This window comes from Dendropsophus ebraccatus, chromosome 12, assembly GCF_027789765.1.
Source record: "Dendropsophus ebraccatus isolate aDenEbr1 chromosome 12, aDenEbr1.pat, whole genome shotgun sequence".
Lineage (NCBI taxonomy): Eukaryota > Metazoa > Chordata > Amphibia > Anura > Hylidae > Dendropsophus > Dendropsophus ebraccatus.
The window spans coordinates 61,257,434-61,276,526 of NC_091465.1; the positions used below are offsets into that span (position 1 = coordinate 61,257,434).

A 19,093-nucleotide genomic window follows, 5' to 3' on the forward strand; every position below is an offset into this window, starting at 1 on the left:
GCAGAGGTCACTAAACACACTTGTGACCAAGCAAACAGCTTATGGTTAGGCCACACTAAGAACACTAAATAATATGGTTTCATATGGCACATAGCAACCAATCACAGCTCAACTTTCGTTTCTCAAATTACTTTGGTAAAATAAAAGCTGAACTGTGATTGGTTGCCAGTCTAACCTGCCCATAGCAACCGATCAGAGCTCTGCTTTAATTCAATAGGAGCTTGTTAAGATATGAAAGGTGAGCTGTGATTGGTTTCTATAGGCAAATCTCTGGCAGGTTGATACATCTGCTCCATTGCTGAAAAGTTTATGATGATGATGATGATGACTGAAAACACATGACATCAAGCTTACCCATGATGCTTTGCAGTCAGCCCTTCCTCCATACCTCCCAACTTTTTGGAGGGACACTTGTGGTTCACAGACAAATCTATACACTACAATTCCCAGCATTTCCGTTCACTCAGTTTAGAATCCACCAGTATATGGTTATATACGGCGTATTTGTTAACATGAAGGAGGCTGCTGACAATCTGATGTAATTGTATGTTTAAAGGGCTGCCAAAGAGTATAATTAACTAGATTTGCATTTCCAAGGAAATACATAGTGCTTGTGCAGGGCCTTTAGCAGAAGCATCGCCGGATGCAGTGGTGACCACGATGCTAGGCGTCACTGTGATGATAGGCGAGATGATTGGGGACACATGATAGGTCACAGTAGTGGTGCAGGAGGTGGCCTTAGCCACTGCAGGAGAAGGAGCAGCGTTAGCTGCCGGAGTGGATAAACCTGGAGTTGTAGAAGTGGCGGTTAGCGAACCCATAGGTTTGAGCCCATAGGTTTGAACCAATCTTCATCCCAATTCTCTGAAGGTGTTGGTAGGAAAGGCTGCTGTATTGGGTTTTTAGGCCTGGTAACCACCGCAGCCTAGGGACCTTTTTGGGAACCCACCAGGGTATATTCAATGACTTCTCCGGGGACAAGGTTATTAATGTAGGCTGGCTGGTAATCTCGCATCACTGCCCGACTGTTAACCAGCACCAGCAACCCGGTGTATGAGTCCATGACCAGGCCGTACCCCCGCTGCTTCTCGAACTTAGTCAAAGTTTCTCTCCTCCTTTCTAGGGGGGCAGCACCTGGTCGAGGTCTCTCCAACTTGTGGATGAACAGCCGCTCGGATGCGGCATTGGATTCCAGATAGGGGGTATATGGGTGACCCCAAAATGGAGCATAGTCTGGGTAGGGCACTGACACTGAGGCGGTTCCGGTGGAGAAAGTATATCTCAAGGAGCCGGAGTGTTCGGGACTGGAGGCACCGCAAAGGTCGGAGGAGGTCTTCTCACCAATGCCAGGGGAACTTGGCGTGGGGCCCGGCTTTGGTCCCCGTCTTCGGTATGGACAGATCCCCAGCTGCTATCAATGTCCGAGGGCAATGGAACCAGCAGGCATGCTGGATCGAGTTCTGGCAGAGACGGCAGAGGCTCCGGTGGAGAAGGTACAGCAGCGACAGGATTGCACTCCTTACAGGACGCCATCTTTCTGCGCACTGGTGTGGTCTTGTGGACCTGGGAGGAGGCGGAGCGCAGAGGCTGAAGTTCCGACCCAGCAGTCTGCCCGGCAAAAGTGACGTCACCCGGGACGGGCAGCCAATCAGGAGGGTTCACAGTAAAGTCTATGGCGCCGGGCGATTCCCGCTCTTTGACGGCATGGCAGTTAACCCCCTCGGCCCCAAGACATGGCGCAGTAAACAATTTTGGGGTAATAGGCCGCAATAAAGAGTTATAAACATCCTCCACACTGACAGGAATATGGGGTGCGTCTCTAAACCCCACGGTGGCACAGAGAATCGTCTAATTTTTGGCACACCGTGCGACCGCAGAGCGGCGGGTGTAAAGTCTCTCTGGGAGCTGTAGTGTACCTTTGGGGTGGCGGAAAGTAGATCGGATCCTGTTCGTGACGCCAAAGTTTGCACTGGGCCACTCTGCTGAGGGTAGTAGTAGGTGGTAGTACTGGGTAGGAACCCGGTCAGCCACTTGCCTGATGGTATGTCACGGTATGAGCACGAGGGATAGCAGCTGTAGACCGGGAACCTGACCAATCGGAGGCCGAGCAATTCTTCGTTGTCCTTAGTCAGGGCACCAATAATTACACCAATGCCAAGGTTCAGAAACAACGGTAGTTGTGTATTTATTATAATGGTGGTAACTCGTAGCAACAGTCTCTCCGGGTGCAACTGGGTATAAGGCAGACTTGGATAAGGCAGAGTAATGGGTGATGCTGCAATGGGCTGTGAGAGTAACGTGCTGGATGATGGGATACTGAAGTTGAGATGCTGGGCGGAATGAAACTGAGCTGAATACTTGCTGTTGATGATTAGAGAAGATGATGAGAGGAATGACTGAAGAACGGCACCCAGATCTTTAGTATAGATCTTGTGATCTTGTGACTTGAGAATAAAGACACAACCAGGTCCCGACTGGACCGGAACACTTCTTGTGACACTGGAGCAGCAGAGCACACGTATCTCTCTCCTGGCAGTGGAGAGCGGACACACACAACCTGTCCCCTTGAAGGTAGGAGACAGGAATGAGGTAGAGAGGATGGTATCCCCAGCCAAAGCTCGATGGCTATTGGGGTTACCATGGAAGCAGAGGATAGTCACGTGACACCAAGCTATTGCATCATCACACCATTAGGACATATAGGACCAAATATACATGAAAATGAGTGAAACAGCAGACCTGAATACTGAGAGGGGTGACACCATACAGTTTGAAGTGGACCATAGTTTTCCAGAACAGAGGCAATAACATATTGACTGACTCAGATATAAAGATACACTTTGAAGGAAACAACAAGAGAAGGAACTCTGTTCTGGGACACTGCACTTGAAAAGAGCGCCCCTTTACCAGTGACTTCCCTTTAAGAGAGACTTTAACCCTGGGTGCCGTCCCTTTAAGAGTGACTTGGGTCGCGTCCCTTTAAGAGCAACATGGCTCCCTTTAAGAGCAACTTGGGTCCGATCCTGTTAAGAGCGACTTGGGTTCCTTTTAAGAGCGACATGGGTCCCTTTAAGAGCGACATGAGTCCTTTTAAGAGCGACTTGGGTCCCGTCCCTTTAAGAGCGACCTGGGTCCCTTTAGGAGCGACTTGGGTCCCTTTAAGAGCAACATGGGTCCCTTTAAGTGCGAATTAGGTCCCGTCCCTTTAAGAGCGAATTGGGTCCCGTTCCTTCAAGAGCAACTTGGGTCGCGTCCCTAAGAGTGACTTTGATCCCGTCCCTTTAAGAGTGACATGGGTTCCTTTTAAGAGCGACATGGGTCCCTTTAAGAGCGACATAAGTCCTTTTAAGAGCGACTTGGGTCCCGTCCCTTTAAGAGCGACCTGGGTCCCTTTAGGAGCGACTTGGGTCCCTTTAGCAGCGACTTGGGTCCCTTTAAGAGTGACTTGGGTCCCTTTAAGAGCGACTTGGGTCCCGTCCCTTTAAGAGCGACATGGGTCCCTTTAAGAGCGGCTTGGGTACTGTCCCTTTAAGAGCAGCTTGGGTACTGTCCCTTTGAGAACGGCTTGGGTACTGTCCCTTTAAAAGCGGCTTGGGTACCGTTCCTGCTACATGGCTGCCTCAGCTCTGCTATTTTACTGACTGAACTCTGCTACTTATAATAGTAAAGATTAGGGATGGTCCGAATCCGCCGAGGTTCGGGTTCGCTGAACCGAAACGCTCGGGATCAGATTCCGGCTGTCTGCCCGCTCCGTGCAGTGGGCGGATACAGCGGGAGGACCACCTGGAGAACTGGGATACAGCCTATGGCTATGGCTGTATCCCAGTTTTCCAGGTGTTCCTCCCGCTGGATCCGCTCGCTGCAAGGAGCGGGCAGACAGCGGTAATCATTGCGGAGAGTTTGGGTTCGCACGAACCCCGTACGAACCAGGTTCGGACAATCCCTAGTAAAGATAATTGCTCGGTTACCATGACAATCTTACTCATGTCAGGGAGACAAAATCGTTAAGGACCTTCCATCTTCTACATCTTCTATTGGCCAATAGTGGACATGTGACTGTGGATGTTGTGATACATTGCCGGACGAGACCTTAGAGTTCCTATTGGCTGCTATATTTCCGCTATTTGCTTATGTGCTGTGATTGGCTGTTAGCGGTTAGAGTGTGGCCATTATTTCCAATGGGCCATTATTTTCTATGGGGAATTAGGGGTCTTTAAACGTAAATTTCTTAAAAACTTCAAATCCGATCGAAACGAAAAATAGATAGCACACCTCACACAGCCGAGGGCTTCGAAACGCAGTTTGAACGGAGTCTGTGCGCAAAGCGATTCGGGCTGTATTAGGCGAAGAAGAATAACTGGAAGAAGAAGAAGAAATGGAGGAAGAAGAAGCAGAAGAAGAAACGGAAGAAGAAGAATACGGATTACAGTATAGTGCTTTTTCAAGCACTATAATAAAGCTGTTGAGATGAATAGAGAAGGAGGGGATCCCTACCTGGAGAGTAAAGACAAGCAGTATGGCTGGCATATAAAACTACATTTCCCAAACTTTAATAGGAAATCGGTGATCACCCGATTAGTTGATCACTGGAGAAACTGCACTGACTGTACAAAAGGGGTTGTTAAAAAGTAAAATAGTTCACAGTATTAAAGTGGTGCTCCAGCAAAAAAAAAAAAAAAATGTTTCAATTATTTGTAATTTATTTCTGTATTAAAAAAATCTGCAGTCTTTCAGTACTTATTAGCTGCTGTATGTCCTGTAGGCAGTGGTGTATTCTTTCCAGTCTGACGCAGGGATCTCTGCTGCCACCTCTGTCCATGTCAGGAACTTTCCAGAGTAAGTTCCTGACATGGACAGAGGTGGCAGCATAGAGCACTGTATCAGACTGGAAAAAATATACCACTGCCTGCAGGACATACAGCAGCTGATAAGTATGGGACTGGTTTTAAATAGAAATAAATTACAAATCTATATAATTTTCTGGCACCAGTTGATTTGAAATAAATTTTTTAAGGGGAGCACCGGCCCCGCCAGTGTCAGACTGAGGTACCTTTGACCCACCTGGGAATTTAATTTTTGGGGCTTACTCTACTTACAGATATAACAAGCACCAAACCTTTTACATCACTATAGAAACTCTGCACAGGGCTGTGTATGTGACCAGCGATGCTCGCTCACTGCTAGTAACTTCAGTCACTTCAGTCACTCTATGCAAAAAGCATAAAGTGGCACTCTGTAGGTACTCTGGCCTATGTGTATTTTCCCTGTATGGCCGGGGAGGGGGTGGATATAGAGGCTGCCGTTCACTTACCTCCCCGGTTTCAGCGCTGGTTCCCAGATCGTGCCACCCTGTACTTCCGTCTCGAGGCCGCTTCCTGGTCCAAGCTGCGGTCTGAGACATGACATATCAAGGCCACTCAGCGATTCAGCGGCCGAGGAGCGACTCCGCTACGACCACTGAATGGCTGAGCTGCCTTGAGACGTCACGTCTCAAGCCGCAGCTCGGACCAGAAAGCGGCAGCCGGACGAGAGAACGGGGCATTACGATCCAGGACCTGGTGCTGGAACCGGGGAGGTAAGTGACCGGTGGCCTCTATATCCACCCCCTCCCCGGCCATACAGGGAAAATACACATAGCCCGGAGTACCTCTTTAAGTTTCTTGAGAGGAGAAGTCCAATGACACTAACAAATCTCAGGCAGCCACTGACCTTCTGCAGCTCCTCCAGCTGCAACATCACATACTCGGCTGATGGATTGCCCAATCAGCCAATCACTGATTGGGGATCGACACCGTTGCAGTGATTGACTAGCTAAGCAGGCAATCCATCAGCCGAGTGTGTGACATTGCAGCTACAGGAGCTAGGGCCATGACATACATGGAACACAGTCAGAAATGATTGAAAATGACTTCCAGCGGCTGTGCGAGAGAGTGGTGCAGGGGCACGGGGACTGGTGAGTATAGTTTCTTTATCATCTTCCCGCACCCCCCCTGCCTGCCTGTCATTTGTTAGTTTCAGGAGACTTTTCCTTTAAAGGGAATCTGCTGACACTGTTAGATGCTGTTAGGTCAAGAAGACACATTGTACCTTAAAAATATTTGTCTGTGCTTCTATAGCATAGAAAATGTTTTTATTCTCTGGTACAAAGAGGCAAAGAGGCTTCTCCAACCTAATAGCTAAAAGCTGGAAAGTCTCCCCTCTCCTCCCTCCCTGCTTAATTGACACCTGCTGGTTTAGCTTTGGGAGGGGGGGTTTTAGGGGTGTGCACAAAACGTGTACATACATATTACATACAAATATGAACAATACATACACACCTCATACACAGATAAAGAAATGCACATTGCCTATATGCATACATAGTACACACATGCACCATACACACAGTCTCACATAATATACATACTTCATGTCCACACACACAGATTTACCTCTGTTACAGGAAAGCACCAGGTACAGCTCACATGCTGTCAGATTTGCAGCTCCACTGTGCAGGCTGCAGCTCGTCTCCCTCCTCTCCTCCGGTGTCCCAACTGCCAGCAGCAGCATATAGAGCAGATGGGGGTAGCCTGAGAGGAGGAGGTGGTGGAGGGTCCCAAGGTAGAGGAGAGGGGCTGTGCTAAATCTGCATGCTACATGCTGCTGCCTGTCACCCTAGTCACTCCCTGCCATTATATAATATTATGAAACCCCAGGTTACTCCATAGAGGCAATGAGTGACTGGGTGAAAAGTATGTGCTGGATATGTCATTCTGGAGCTGCTAGACAGGGAGGCCCACATCTTGCTCAGGGGCCCACCAAGGGGTAGGGCCCACCGGGGGATTCCCCTGTTCCCCTGTGGGCCAGTCCGAGCCTGCCTCCATGGCCTCACCGCCGTCCCCACGTACCAGTCTGGCCCTCGAATTTCACTTTCTCAATTAATCGCCCACCCCTGGTTTAGACTATAGTGCTTCTGGAGACCTTTTTATTATAAAATAACAATAAAACACATATAATAATACATCATTATTACAATCTATCTATCATTTGAATAAAAAAGGCACCAATAGTGGAAGTAAGAACACCAAGGCTTCCTCTTTAGTCTAGAGACTTTGGCCATGCCCTCCAGAACATATTGAAGATTACAGTTAACTGTGGGATTCACTGTGATTCTCCTTTACATTTGATCATATTTTCTAGATACAGGGTCATCTCCAGATTATATGGTACATTGGGTGGCACGGTAGCAGTAGGGCCCCTGTCCAGGGGGCCCTTCCAGGTTTGCCTGGTACTGATGCTGTTACTGCTTAGATACACTCTTGCTTGATTCATTTAATTTTAGCATAAATCACTGATTTATTTCCAGGGAATGCAGCATGCCAATTTAATCACACCTCCTGACCTCATGAGTATATCGGATTCAGCAATTCCTGCATTCAGGAAGTGTTCAGACCCTTTATCTTTCAACACATCTTATGTCATGGCCTTCTGCGGTGGCCTTGTGCAAGATGGCAACAGCAGGTGGGCTTCTGGTGCTTTACTTGGGCACTTGTCCCAGTGGTCAGGAGTGATAATACCCACCCCGGACACACTGGCACTGGGCTTTGTATAGGGTAGCACAAGTGTGGGAGCAGGTGTAGTTGTGGTGTGAAAGAGCACAGAGTCCAGCACAGGAGAAAACTTTACCTGAGAACTTCAGTGTAATACAGGTGAATACCTTTAGTAGGTACAGGTGTAGGTAGTGCTTGAGGTAGCTGATAGTATTAGTAAGAAGTAGACAAAGTGTTGCTTGACTTAGGATAGGTTCAGGGACTGTCTTGAGGACCTTGCCTAATTAGTGTAGCACTCTGCCGGTATGATTGTGTAGAATAATTTTGTGGAAGAAAAAGATCTCGCACTCGCTGTTTGAATCGCCTTTTGCCACACAAGTCCAGCTAGTGTCAGGTTTGGTAACACGAGTCCCGGGCTTGAACTATTGAGCTCCTACTGTGTTAACCTCTTAGGGCTCCCCAAGAAGGCCAAGCAAGTATCAGCTTAGGCTCTTTGTTCCACTGTGGATCAATTTCTGACTCTCTACAATGCCCATCATGCCTGGACAGCCAAAGCTAAAGCTTTGGCTGCCCAGGCATGATGGGATTTGTAGCTTTGCAACAGCTGGAGGGCCTGAATTTGACAGCCCTCTTTTAGAAGGATCCCAGGCGTAGGCAAGGTTGAACCCAGGTGACAGTTACCCCACCTTTCTGCTTAGGAGTGCATAGTTACTTTCTCAAAGTCTCTCATAAAAAATCTGTAAAATTAAAATTTTGGATAAAGTATTCAGCCTCTTTGCTATGGCACTTGTGATTTATCTTTGGCTTCTCCCATTTATCTTAATCATCTCTGGGATGTTTCTACACTTTGATTGGAGTCACATATAGTAAATTGGGCAGGATTTGGGATGACACAGCCCTGTCAATTTAAGATCTTGCAGCTTACAATGCATATCAGAGCAAACTGCAAGCCATGAGGGGAGAATAAGTGCCTATAGAGCTCCGAGACAGGACTTTGGAAGCAGTTTGAAAGAACCAGACTGGCCATCCTACCAAACTAAGTAATTGGGGGGAGAGAGGAGACAAAGAATCCAATGGTTGAAGACAATGACATCCACTTCCCCGGCTCCAGCTCTGCCACCTGTATTCTGCCATTCCCCTGGTGTCTGGCCACTTTTGGCTCTTGAGATGTGATATGGCAGGCTACTCAGCCATTTAGAAGCGGGACACTCCTTCAGCCACCGAATGTCTGAGCGGGCCTGTCACGTCTTAAGACCAGGAAGCGGGCTGATACCGGGGAACCAGAGTGGTGGAATGCGGGGGCGGCAGCACTGAAACCAGGGAGGTTAGTGAATGGTATTGTTTTCCCCCATCCCTTCCCTGGGCATTGTCGAAAAAGGGGTCCTGGCTGGAGTACCTCTTTAAGGTCTCTCACACTGTAAGAATCAATAGTCTCTGATCTGATGAAACCAAGATTGAACTTGATCAGACTGTGCCAAAGGTTCACCCTCAAACAATGACACTAAGCACACAGCCAGGAAAATATAGTAGTGACCTAAGGAAAACTAAGTGTGAAAAAGGTAAAGGGTCTGAAAACTTTCTGTATAGACAATCATTGGTTCGTGAACATGCGGTCTTGGTGTGGCCTCTGCTATGGTCTTTTACCTATATAAAAATATAAACGTCTACAAGTTAGGTAGGACATGGGGATTATTATAAATGTGAATCTGCTATTATTCTGTGAAGCTTCATCAGGGGCAGGTCCACCACAGCTTTATCATTCTATCAGTCTCATGGGCTTCCAGCAATAACAATGCAGTTGAACTAATTTCAAACATGACTGGAAAATAAGATCTGCTTCAGATTCTTTGAACTTGTAAACATGTTCATTTATATTCTCCTGTCTGTGTTTACTGGTATGCCTGGTTCAGAAGTATCTTTCGATTTCTTTCCTATAAGTGAAAAAATATCATAGTTTTAATATACCAGAGGCTTTAATAATCTCTTAAAGGGGCTGGTGACTTTAAAAACATTTTGTTAAATATATATTGGCATGGTAGTTGCGAGAGATCAGGATAGAAGGAGTAATGCTTCTTTGTTATTTTTTTTACCACCCCCAGTCATATATCAACCTATTTAGGTATATCAGAACGCACTGAATAAGACAAAGACATAATATTTAAGGTCATGTAACCAAAATTAGAGACCCGCATTTTGTCCACAGTGTTTTAGCTAGTTCTAACTTTATCGCTTTATTTTTGTTCTTGCATGGTATTTATCCCTTTGGTGCTGTAGACACTTCAGGCAGTTACAATAAATTTGGTGCTTACAATAAATTCTATAAAGGGAATCTGTCACTAGTTTTATGTTGCCGTAAATGAGGGCAGCATAAACTAGTGACAGAAATGCTGAACAGATCGGTATATTACATAATTCTGTTCAGCCGTTCTCCTAATATGCAGGAGAAAAGGATTCCTGCCACACCACTTTCTCCACCCTTCAGCCGCTGATTGACAGTTGACTGCCTATATATAGCATGGATAGATAACTGCCAATCAGCAGCTGGTGGGCGGAGTTTTCTGCTTCTCATGAATATCAAGGACTACTGGGCTCATGTACATAATGGAGAGGACTATTTATTGTCCAGGTTATTCAGTAGGATATCTCTGGATCAGCTGCACAGAACAGTGTAAGTGATACATCATTCTGTTCAGCTTCTATGTCACAAGTGTATGTTACCCTTAGCTAGGACATCATAAACCTACTGACAGAGCCTCTTTAATTTACTAGCTAATCCATGCCAGTGCTATCTAATATGGCATTTACACTGTACAGGACATGTGGCAGAAGAGTTTACAAGGGACATGCACCTACAAGTAGATTTTCTTCTTACTTCTTACTTAGCTTTAGTCATATATATGTTGTGCTCTTCAGCTTACCGATTGCAGTTGGTCCTTGAGTGCGCTCACTAGTTTCCCATATGAATTTCCAAGTGCCATGAGGTAGAACATGACAATACTGAAGGAGAAAAAAAACACTGATTCTAGTACAGTACATAAGGAACATTTTGAACTCCATTAGAGATTTTCTTAACCTCACCAGGAAAGGAAGAACAAGGGTATCACAAAGGCCTGTGAGCCAATGAACTGCAGGAACTCTCTCGCCACCCTTGGTAATGTCTCAAGTGATGTGGAAATCGTATCCCAGATAAAGTTCTGGTTTCTAAAAGGACCGCAGGCTTTTGATGGAGGCAAACTGGAAAGAGAAAGGTACAGACTACGTGCTTACAGTCATAACAGTGTCAGTGTGTTATATAACAGATCAGGGTTACAATACAAATCACTTGTCCATTGATATTTAATGAAAAGTGGCTACCTTTTGTCAGCATTTCCTAAAACATTTAGCTATATAGATGAGAAATATTATATCATAGTCTATACATTTTGCTCCCTCATATGACTGCTCCCTCTTCTTATAGCCATCGGACTGGTATGGCAGCTCAGCTGTACTTAACCCCTTCATGCTGCAGCTAGTTTGGGCCTTAATGACCTGGCTAATTTTTCAAAATCTGACCTTTCTCACTTTATGCTCTTATAGCTCAGTGATGCTTTAACGTATGCCAGCGATTCTGAGATTGTTTTTTCGTCACATATGGCACTTTATGTTAGTGGTAAAATTTGGTCACTACTTTGTGTGTTTTTTGTGAAAAACATCAAAATATCATGAAAAATTTAAAAAAAATAGCATTTTATGAACTTTGAAATTCTCTGCTTCTAAAAAAGGAAAGTCGTAGCACATAAATTAGTTACTAAGTCACATTACCAATATGTCTTCTTTATTCTGGCATAATTTGGTAAACATATTTTACTTTTTTAGGGTGTTATGGGGCTTAGAAATTTATCAGCAAATTATCACATTTTCGTGAAAGTTTCCAAAACTGATTTTTTTAGGGACCAGTTCTTTTTTTAAATGGATTTAGAAGTCTGGTATCCTGAAAACCCCCATAAGTGAAACTACACACCTTAAAGAATTAATCTAGGGGTGTAATGAGCATTTTAACCCTACAGGGGCTGGAGGAAAGTATTCACAATTAGGCAGGAAAAAAATTAAAATTTTACAATAATATGTACGTTTAGATTAAAGTTTCTCATTTTCAAAAGGAACATGAGAGAAAAAGCACCCCAAAATTTGTAACGCAGGTTCTCTTGAGTACAACGGTACCCCATATGTGGGCATAAACCACTGTATGGGCACACAGCCGGGCTCAGAAGGAAGGGAGCGCCAATTGGCTTTTCCAATGCAGATTTTGCTGAAGAAGTTTCTGAGCGCCAGGTGCGTTTGCAGTGCCCCTGTAGTGTCAGCACAGAGAAAACCCCCCCATAAGTCACCCCATTTTGGAAAGTGCACCCCTCAAAGAATTCATCTTGGTGTGTGGTGACCATTTTGACCCCACAGGTATTACAGGAAAGTATTCAAAAGAAGACAGTAAAAATGAAAAACTCGAATTCTTCCAATAATATGTTCGTTTAGTTTGAAATTTCTCAATTTCACGAGGAACAAGAGGAAAAAAGTACCCCAAAATTTGTAACGCAGGTTCTCCTGAGTACAATGGTACCCCATATGTGAGCGTAAACCACTGTATGGGCACACAGGAGGGCTCAGAAGGGAAGGAGCGCCAATTAACTTTTTCAATGCAGATTTAGCTGCAGAAGTTTCCAAGCGCCAGGTGCGTTTGCAGTGCCCCTGTAGTGCCATCAGAGTAAAATCTCCCAACAAGTCACTCCATTTTGGAAAGTACACCCCTCAAAGAATTCATTTTGGGGTGTGGTGAGCATTTTGACCCCACAGCTATTAGAGGAAAGTATTCAAAAGTAGACAGTAAAAATGAAAAACTCGAATTTTTCCAATAACATGTTCCTTTAGTTTGAAATTTCTCAATTTCACGAGGAACAGGAGAGAAATGTCACCCCAATATATGTAACGCAGGTTCTCCTGAGTAGAACGGTACCCCATATGTGGGCATAAACCACTGTATGGGCACACAGCAGGGCTCAGAAGGGAAGGAGCGCCAATTAGCATTTTCAGTGCAGATTTTTCTGAAGAAGTTTCTGAGCGCCAGGTGCGTTTGCAGTGCCCCTGTAGTGTCAGCAGAATAGATTCCCCCCCCAAAAGTCACCCAATTTTGGAAAGTGCACCCCTCAAAGAATTCATCTTGGGGTGTGGTGACCATTTTTACCCCACAGGTATTAGAGGAAAGTATTCAAAATTGGCCAGTAAGAATGAAAAACTCGAATTTTTCCAATAATATGTTGGTTTAGTTTGAAATTTCTCAATTTGACGAGGAACACGGGAGAAAGAGTGCCAATTTACTGGAGCAAAACCGCAGCTAGTAATGGTTATTAGAATAGCGCAGTTACTAAAATAAAATTTAAAAAAATTAGATTACAGGTAATGTGGGGTGGTTACGGACAGTCTGGGGTGGTTATGGGCAACCTGAGGTGGTTACAGGTAATCTGGGGTGGTTACGGACAACATGGGGTGGTCACGGGCAACCTGCTGTGGTTACAGGCAACGTGTGGTGGTTATGGGCAACATGTGATGGTTACGGGCAACCTGCAGTGCTTACAGACAATCTGGGGTGGTTACAGGCAACGTGGGGTGGTTACGGGCAATGTGGGGTGGTTACGGATAAACTGAAGTGCTTATAGGTAATCTCGGGTGGGTACCTGTAATCTGGCATGGTTACCGCAATCTGGAGGGGGTCATTGGCAATTTGGGGTGGTCAGAGGCAATGTGTGGTGGTCAGAGGCAACCTGCGGTGGTCAGAGGCGACGTGGCGTGGTCAGAGGCGACGTGGCGGGGTCAGCGGTGACGTGGCGTGGTCAGAGGCGACGTGCGGTGGTCACAGGCAACCTGCTGTGGTTACGGCAACCTGGGGTGGTTACAGGCAACGTGGGGTGGTTACGGGCAACGTGGGCTGGTTACGGGCAACATGCAGTGCTTAAAGACAATCTGGGGTGGATACGGGCAACGTGGGGTGGTTACGGGCAACCTGCAGTGCTTACAGACAATCTGGGGTGGATACGGGCAACGTGGGGTGGTTACGGGCAACCTGAAGTGCTTACAGACAATCTGGGGTGGTTACGGGCAACGTGGGGAGGTTACGGGCAACCTGCAGTACTTACAGACAATCTGGGGTGGATACGGGCAACGTGGGGTGGTTACGGGGAACCTGCAATGCTTACAGACAATCTGGAGTGGATACGGGCAACGTGGGGTGGTTACGGGCAACCTGCAGTGCTTACAGACAATGTGGGGTGGTTACGGGCAATTTGGGGTGGTTACGGATAAACTGAAGTTCTTATAGGCAATCTGGGGTGGGTACCTGTAATGTGGCATGGGCACCGCAATCTGGAGGGGGTCATTGGCAATTTGGGGTGGTCAGAGGCGCCGTGGCGTGGTCAGAGGCGACGTGTGGTGGTCAGAGGCAACGTGCGGTGGTCAGAGGCATCATGGCGTGGTCAGAGGCAACGTGCGGTGGTTACGTGCAATCTGGGGGGTTACATGTAATCTGGCGTGATTACGGGCAACCTGGGGGGTTATGTGCAACCTGGAAGGGTTACAGACAATCTGGGATTGTTACTGATAAACTGAAGTGCTTATAGGTAATCTGGGGTGGGTACATGTAATTTGAGGTGGTTACGGGCAATCTGGAGGGGGTCACTGGCAATTTGCGGTGGTTACGGGCAATGTGCGGTGGTTACGGGCAACGTGCGGCGGTTACGGGCAACGTGCGGCGGTGACGGGCAACGTGCGGCGGTTACGGGCAACGTGCGGTTGTTATGGGCAACGTGCAGTGGTTACGGGTAATCTGGGGGGGTTAGGGGTAATTTGGGAGTAAACTGCAATTATTACTATAATAAAAAGTGTGTGTTTTATTTTTTTGTATGTTTGTCACTTTTTGTACTTTATACATTCATTTTCACTGTATTACTATGATTACTGTGATATTTTCTATCACAGTAATCATAGTTCAGTGACAGAGACCAAATTGGTCTCTGTCACTTTAAAGTTTCAGAGTTGGCTGGTTGTGGAGCGCATGTGCACTTCATAACCAGCCAGGACGCCGAAGAGGAAGGAGCTCCAGGATCAGGTAACGTATATATGGGGAAGGGGGGGTGACTGGGGGACGGGGGGTGACTGGGGGGGTGGGGGGCGACTTGGGGGACAGGACACATCACTTTTTATCCCCTGTCACCAATCATTCATGGTGACAGGGGATAAAAAGTGCCGGGATGCACGTGGCACAAGCGATCAGCGGTATATAGTATATACCGCTGATCGCTTGTACCGGGACCCCACAGGGGGGTCCCCGATCACTGCCCCATGCTCTCCGCTACCTCCGGTGGCGGAGAGCATGGGGCTTTCATTCATTTGAACTTTTCCATAGCTGTAAACAGACATTAGTCTGTTCACAGCGATGGCGGCGGCCATCTTGGAAATGATGGCCTCCGGGGGAGGGGGGGTTAGTGATCGCCCTACTAGGGGGGGCTGATCTGAGGTCTGGGGGACACTTATTTCATCTCCCGTAAATCTACGGCGGGGGGAGATGAAAGGCGGCGGCGGCACCGGTAATCCCCTTTACCGACAGCCGCCGCTATAACGTTAATAGTGGCGATCGTTGGTACGCTGGTATCTTATTCTCTACCATCGCCGTAAAAAGCTGATGGCAGCAGAATAAGGACCCTTAGTGACCGCCGTAAAAAGACGTATCAGCGGTCACTAAGGGGTTAAGTGAATGCAGATGGGCTCTAATACCAGAAATAGCCATGGTGGTGCTTCCCTTATGTATAATCAGGTTTTTTTTGTAAAAAAAAGCCTAGAAGAAAAGCCACACATATAGACATCAGCTGTATAATAATGAAACATCTACATTTTAAGTAGTCCTTATCATAGCAAGGCTGACTTCTCTTAAAGCATACCTGTCAGTTAGAAAACAGGTGTAAATAAGACATGGCTAGATATAGCTAGTGGTCCGGGTTCAGGGCCTACCCTTCTTATTTCAATAGCCCTTTCCAGTGCTGAGATTTAACACTTTGTGATCAAATTTAAATGAGACTCAAAAGCCAAGGGACCATTCATCAGCAATGCAAGAGCCCAGCGATAGCCAGCCCCTGTACTCTTTATCTAGCGACTGTTAGCCAAATAGGATAGGTAGATGCAAGCTTATACAGAAATGGTGATTAGGAAGACATAAGCAGGACTTTTCAGCCTCATTTACATATTAATATATTTCTATCTTAGATCTAGAAAGGGCTATAGAGATAAAAGAAGATATGCCTTGAATCCTGCTAGGAAGCCCTAACTAGCTATGTTCTTATTTACAGCCCTGTTTCCTAACAGGTCTGAGTTAAACCCTATATAGTTCTTAAGCCCCTTTCCCTAATTTTTGCTCCATTTCTAGTTATATCTCATATGAGTTTAACTTATTCTTTTTTTCAGAAACTCTAACAGTAAAAGTTATTTTATATACAAACGTGACAAAAAATATTGCATATTAAAAACTTTATATGTGTAAAATGTAATGACGATATATGTAAGTGATTACATTACAGTGAAAGGATATGTTTATTCTCTGGATGCAAGATGAGATATGGTTGGGAATGGGGGCATACAGTTTCCATATGGCATCCTATGCAGCACATTTGTTGTTGTTGGGCCTGTAGATCCTGCACACTCGTAGGTTGCCCAAGCTTGCTCACTATGAATTGTCTGGCGATTAATCTGGCAACAGGGCAGGTCAAGAAAGTGTTGCAATCTCGCGTAGAAATTTCTAGGAAACCCTTGCTGTGTGTGGGCGACCATTATCCTGATGGAAAATGCCAGATGGAAGCCCTGCTATGAGACCCAACACCTCCTAACAGCTTGGTCAGAATGGCTAGAGGGCTGGCAGTTCATCAAAATGTCTGCTAACTTGGAAACATGTCTGTGAGTGTGTTGTAGAGGCATATCTCGCAGTCAGCAATGGCTCACCAAGAGGTACACTGCCAAAAGAGGACGCCAAGAGCCTTTTTGCAACTTATGGCTGCGTTCACACTACGTATATTTCAGTCAGTATTGCAACCAAAACCCGGAGTGGATTAAAAACACAGAAAGGATCTGTCCACACAATGTTAAAATTGAGTGGATGGCCGCCATATAACAGTAAATAACTGCCATTATTTCAATATAACAGCCGTTGTTCTAAAATAACAGCAAATATTTGCCATTAAATGGCGGCCATCCACTCAATTTCAACATTGTGTGAACATATCCTTTCTGTGTTTTTAATCCACTCCTGGTTTTGGTTGCAATACTGACTGAAATATACTGACTGAAATATACATATACTGACTGAAATATACGTAGTGTGAACGCAGCCTATAAGTGATAAAGTGATAAGTGATAAATTTCCATTTTTTTTAATTACTATTCATTATTCTAATACTTACGCAAATATGCTATACAGGACTGCAACCCAAGATAAAGCAAGACCGAGAAGCAATACCAGCAGGAAAAAGAAGTTTGCACTGGACGCTCGAAAGGTGCGATCGGCTGGTCGGCAGTTGCTAAATAGGGTTAACTATAAAGACATAGGTTGTATATGTTATTAGTTGTTCCCTACCACAATACCTCTCAATGTTTTCTCCATTTGTATTCAATGGTATTTAATTTGTATTTTATGATACAGAATATCTCTCTCACCTTTTTCATATAGAATATGATGAAGTATTTTATTGTGTTCAAGAGAGGAAGCAAAGGGCAGAAAAAGGTTCCAATCCAGCAAACTGTCTGCCCATAGATAATGTCCAACACGAATGGGGGGACCATAAACTCCTGCTGGCCCCATAACTGGATTATCTTACACGAACAGTGGTCAACAATCATCCTAAAACAACAATATATATAACAACAATAAACAAACTAGAGATGAGCGAACCAGGTTCGGGTTCGAGTCCAGACAAACCTGAACAATCGGCATTTGATTAGCGGTGGCTGCTGAAGTTGGATAAAGCCCTAACGCTATGTGGAAATCATGGATATAGTCATTGGCTGTATCCATGTTTTCCAGACAACCTTAGAGCTTGATCCAAGTTCAGCAGCCCCAGCTAATCAAATGCCGAACGTTCGGGTTCGGCTGGACTCGAACCCGAACCCGGTTCGCTCATCTCTAAAACAAACACATATATAGATGAAGAAAAAACTGTAGACATGACCTTGTGCCCACATCTACAGCCAATCACTGGTAGTACATACAGCACAAGATTACTGAGGCCAGTGATTGGTTAAAACAGTTATGTGGAGCTATGTAGACAAAAACTGGGACTACCAAAGATTAAACAAGATGTATTTCCAGGCACAGACATCCATATGGAAATGTCAGTGTGCCCCTGGGGGCAACATGGGCCGTTTCTTGTACTGATTAGCCAGACTCTGGCAGAACATCTTTCCAAGGCCACTTTCACACAAACATATTTTGCAACCATATTACATCTGTTTTTTGCAGACTATGTAAATCTATAACATAAACCCCAGGCCATACTTCCTGGTTAGGGGTCAGTGCAAGATATGACCCTCAGCCAGTCAGCGGCTCAGGCAGACATGTCGCACACACCCACTAAGCAGAAAGTGCAGCTCTGTTGATGAGTGGTGGGGCACGGAGGAAAGTATGACAGACACACACACACACGCTTCCCACCTGCATTAGTGCAATTTTTTAAACTAATTCTCAGGAAGGAAAACCCCTTTAAATTTACTACGATGTATAAATTATGTAAAAAGGTTATAATTGCATATGATAAAAATTAGAATAAATAAAAATACATCATAAATATGAGACCAGCTCCTGAAAGTGTACAGACTACGAACTAGGGGGTAACACGAGGTACAAGAGCTTTATTTGCCCCTGGTCCAGGCATTGGACATAGAAGGAGCCGGACAAGCCAGTTACACACCAATGTCTTGTTACAGGAGAAACGTATACAGTGCATAGAAACCGTCAAAGATATAGTAGAAAGTGAGGAGACAACAGAAGGGGGAACAAGTTTAGGGAATGTTATAAGCAAGCCTGAAGAGATGAGTCAATATGTAACAAGTACAGACATTGGGCACATATATATTGAATGTATAAGCTGGGTATTCTTACTTTCGAGGGAAGTCGACCAGAAGTATCATCACCAAGACGGTGAGAAAATCGAAGATCAGCAGTTTATACATCTCTTGACCAACCCGTGTCTCCCAGCACTAAAAACACAAGATCAGAATGAAGAATACGTTGGGTGTTAAAGGTGGAATAGTTTGGCTTTCCCCTCTCAAACACATTTATTGGGTTGCTTATCTTTTTGTTGATTTTCTCTTGGAGATCATTTATTTTATTAAAGTATTAAGTAGGTAGATTTATGCCATCCTATGGCTAGGGAATATACTATCCAGGCTAGTAACCTCCATCATATGCCTTCTAAGGCCCTGTCTGCCGTGCTCCTCACCACCAATACAGAAAAGACTTTGGTCATGTTGTCTGGGCCCAAATATACATCATTGGATAG

At 45.4% G+C, this 19,093-nt stretch overlaps 1 protein-coding gene across 1 annotated transcript in view; it reads right to left on the reverse strand.

Moving 5' to 3' along the window:
- Window positions 1-6,950: 6,950 nt before the first annotated feature.
- TMC4 (transmembrane channel like 4) overlaps window positions 6,951-19,093 on the reverse strand; it is a 31,487-nt gene continuing 19,344 nt past the window's right edge. Inside the window, exons 11-16 of the mRNA XM_069949064.1 lie at window positions 18,694-18,791; window positions 17,253-17,436; window positions 17,000-17,130; window positions 10,608-10,763; window positions 10,448-10,526; window positions 6,951-9,460 (exon numbers count right to left, since the gene is read on the reverse strand). Coding sequence (XP_069805165.1) covers window positions 9,419-9,460; window positions 10,448-10,526; window positions 10,608-10,763; window positions 17,000-17,130; window positions 17,253-17,436; window positions 18,694-18,791 — 690 coding nt within the window. The 3' untranslated portion in view covers window positions 6,951-9,418. The remainder of the gene's footprint in view (window positions 9,461-10,447; window positions 10,527-10,607; window positions 10,764-16,999; window positions 17,131-17,252; window positions 17,437-18,693; window positions 18,792-19,093) is intronic.